Source organism: Austrofundulus limnaeus, unplaced genomic scaffold, assembly GCF_001266775.1.
Source record: "Austrofundulus limnaeus strain Quisiro unplaced genomic scaffold, Austrofundulus_limnaeus-1.0 Scaffold696, whole genome shotgun sequence".
NCBI classification, from domain to species: domain Eukaryota; kingdom Metazoa; phylum Chordata; class Actinopteri; order Cyprinodontiformes; family Rivulidae; genus Austrofundulus; species Austrofundulus limnaeus.
Window position 1 is genome coordinate 101,529 of NW_013953098.1, and position 2,749 is coordinate 104,277.

At 37.6% G+C, this 2,749-nt stretch overlaps 1 protein-coding gene across 1 annotated transcript in view; it reads right to left on the reverse strand.

Moving 5' to 3' along the window:
- The window catches only part of kpna4 (karyopherin alpha 4 (importin alpha 3)), a 16,216-nt gene that overhangs the window by 8,199 nt on the left and 5,268 nt on the right, over window positions 1–2,749 (reverse strand). The window contains exons 4-5 of the mRNA XM_014027901.1: window positions 853–882; window positions 539–591 (exon numbers count right to left, since the gene is read on the reverse strand). Of these exons, the coding sequence (XP_013883355.1) occupies window positions 539–591; window positions 853–882 (83 nt within the window). The remainder of the gene's footprint in view (window positions 1–538; window positions 592–852; window positions 883–2,749) is intronic.

Sequence of the window (2,749 nt, forward strand, 5' to 3'; positions counted from 1 at the left end):
ATAGATAGATAGATAGATAGATAGATAGATAGATAGATAGATAGATAGATAGATAGATAGATAGAGAGCTGCAAGACTATTCTCAATGTTCCTGACTTAATGAGGTTGGCCAAATCACTGGAAAAAACAGCCAGACTCTGAAATTGCAACACTAAAGCTCTATTTRGCAAGAGTCAATGAAGTGCAGCCAGAAAGCTTTGTGAACCAAAATGCACGGGCGTACAGGGGCAGAGCAAGCAGCTCATAAACACACCTGCGAGTCAGATGCGTACCATGATTACATTCAGACTGTTACTGTCCACAATGCAAACAAAACATGAGTGCGATACAGCACGAGCGAAAGTAATGAATTGTGTAAAAAAACTTAAAATTGTCACACACAGATCTGTGGCAGCAGAAACAGGGAAAATCTGTTTTAGAAAAATTGATCCTAAAATTTGATGCCTTAAAACCATGACATGTAAAAATAAATACGAGATGATCAATAAATCAATCTTTGTAAATGCTGCAGATTAACTTGCTTCATGTGTGTTCTCACCTGGCAGCCTGGACAGCACTCAGCTGGATGCCCTGGTTATCACTGGTGGCATTCTACAAATCAATGCAAGTGTCATGTGTTTAACAACATTTTAAAACATTTAACAATATCTAATCTTTGTGGATTTTCAAGTTAAAGCTTGAAAACACACACGTTTTATTATTAGTTTTTTTATTATATTCATTTTTAGCTATTTATGAACATTTTAAAACACAAAGTTTACATTAGAAGTAAAATGAAGAATAAAGTTTAAACAAAGTCAGACATTTTGAGTTCAGACGTCTAAGTTATTAAGAGGGAAAACTCTAACTTACCTGTACTATTGCTTCAAGAGAGGTGTTTTGCTGTAAAAGAAGATTTTATCTATTACTTTTGGAGTAAAGTCATCAGTGACAAAAACTGAAAAATAACAGAATCACATAATGCATCTTAAGGGGGAATGATAATGAAAACATTATAGAGATATTAGAGTTTAAACATGACATCAGGACAGAAAAAAGTAGCTTTTATTGCATCTGAATTCATTAAGAGCTGCGACACAACAGTCAGATTACAGAACACAAAACTGAGCCGACGATTTATCAAGCTGAACATTACAAGCTGCGAGCCAAATGCAGACCACCTCTACAGGAGACCCTGATGATCACATTCCATCACTATTTGGACTATAATCACTAGGTTGGCTCATATCTGTGAAAAAACATCAGCTGACTCAGACTGAATGTGCTCCAACCAGACATTCAACAACAGCACTGCATGCAAACATGCATAAACTTTAAGCAAATGTTGTTTAAAGGCACTTGTGTACTGCCATTCCCCGCATGAGACACCTTTATTAACTTTAGTGGGAAACAGAAGAGCTGGGCCAAATGAGGATTTAACAAATATAATACTTTAGAAAAGGACACAGAAGAACTTAAAATATTCCTTTTGTAAACATAATCCATGAACAAAAAGAAAATTATACGAATGTCCCACAGGAAACATAATTTGTGTTATTATTGTGGCCTGACTGAAAACACTCGCACAGCTGAGTGGAAGCTTTGCTGCTGTCAGGCTATCAAACACTAAAATCTGTGATGAAGGTGGGATCAATATTTTCTGTGATGTTGTCAGTCTAAGGCTACGTTTACATTCATCCAGTTGCTTCAGGTTTTTTTTCCACACTTTCACGTGCCGTGGATGATGGAGAATTTATGACGCTAACAGCACTGTTCACACTGGAGTCTGATGAAGTTGCATTTAAATCTGATCTGAGCAAATCAGAAATCTGAATTGAACATTAAGATCTAGGGGTCGGCCGATATTTGCGTTTTTTCCTTGTATCGGTATCGGCCGATACACTGTCCGTTCGGCCGATCCGTTCTTTGGGTCACGCGAGCGCATGTGTCCCCCCCTTCCCCCGGGGAGAGTGCAGAAGCTAATGTTGTGAGACAGAGTGCTAACAACAACAAGGGTGAGTTATGAACTATAAATGTGTTTTAACTGTCTAATTTAGCTGTTTCTACCCTCTGTGTCGGAATATGAGGGAAGAGAGAGAACAGCTGTGTTTAAGTTTCTTTTCCACACGGGAGGCGCTGCGACATGTTTTACTTTCACTTTCGCACCGCACAGTAATCAGCGTGTCCGCGTTGTTTTTCTTTTTAAAAATGCTGGAGCTGCTCACATGAGGCATAGAAAAACACCTTTATTGTTCTCCCTGTTGGATTAAAATAAAAAAGCTTTCGGTCTTTTCTCGTTGAACATTTTAGCGAGCACAGCCGTCCACCATCATGTGAACCAGACACTGTTCACATCACGTTTACTGTGACCGCAGTGGTGATGCTGGTTCTCTTCGGTGTACATTTCAAACTGTGATCTAAAGTTAACGTCAGCTGGTTTAATGCATTTTTTGCCTGGTGTTAAAAACGGAAGCAGCAGACTGAGGCAGAGATGCTGTGAGCGCTGTGTATGTGAAGTCCTGACAAAGATAGCAAGATGTTTGTGTGTCTCTTCTTTTTCTCTGTGTTGCTCTGACAGTTTTATTTAGGCTTGTTGCTGTTTTTGCATCAAAAATGCTGGGATATTAAAAAATAGTAATTTTATGTAAAATACATATTATTCTTATTAATATACAAATAAGAACAGAATATTTAGAACTAGATAAAATAAATAATGAATTTATTTTTTAATTTTTTTAAAGAAGAAATCCTGTGTGGTAGCCCTTAATAC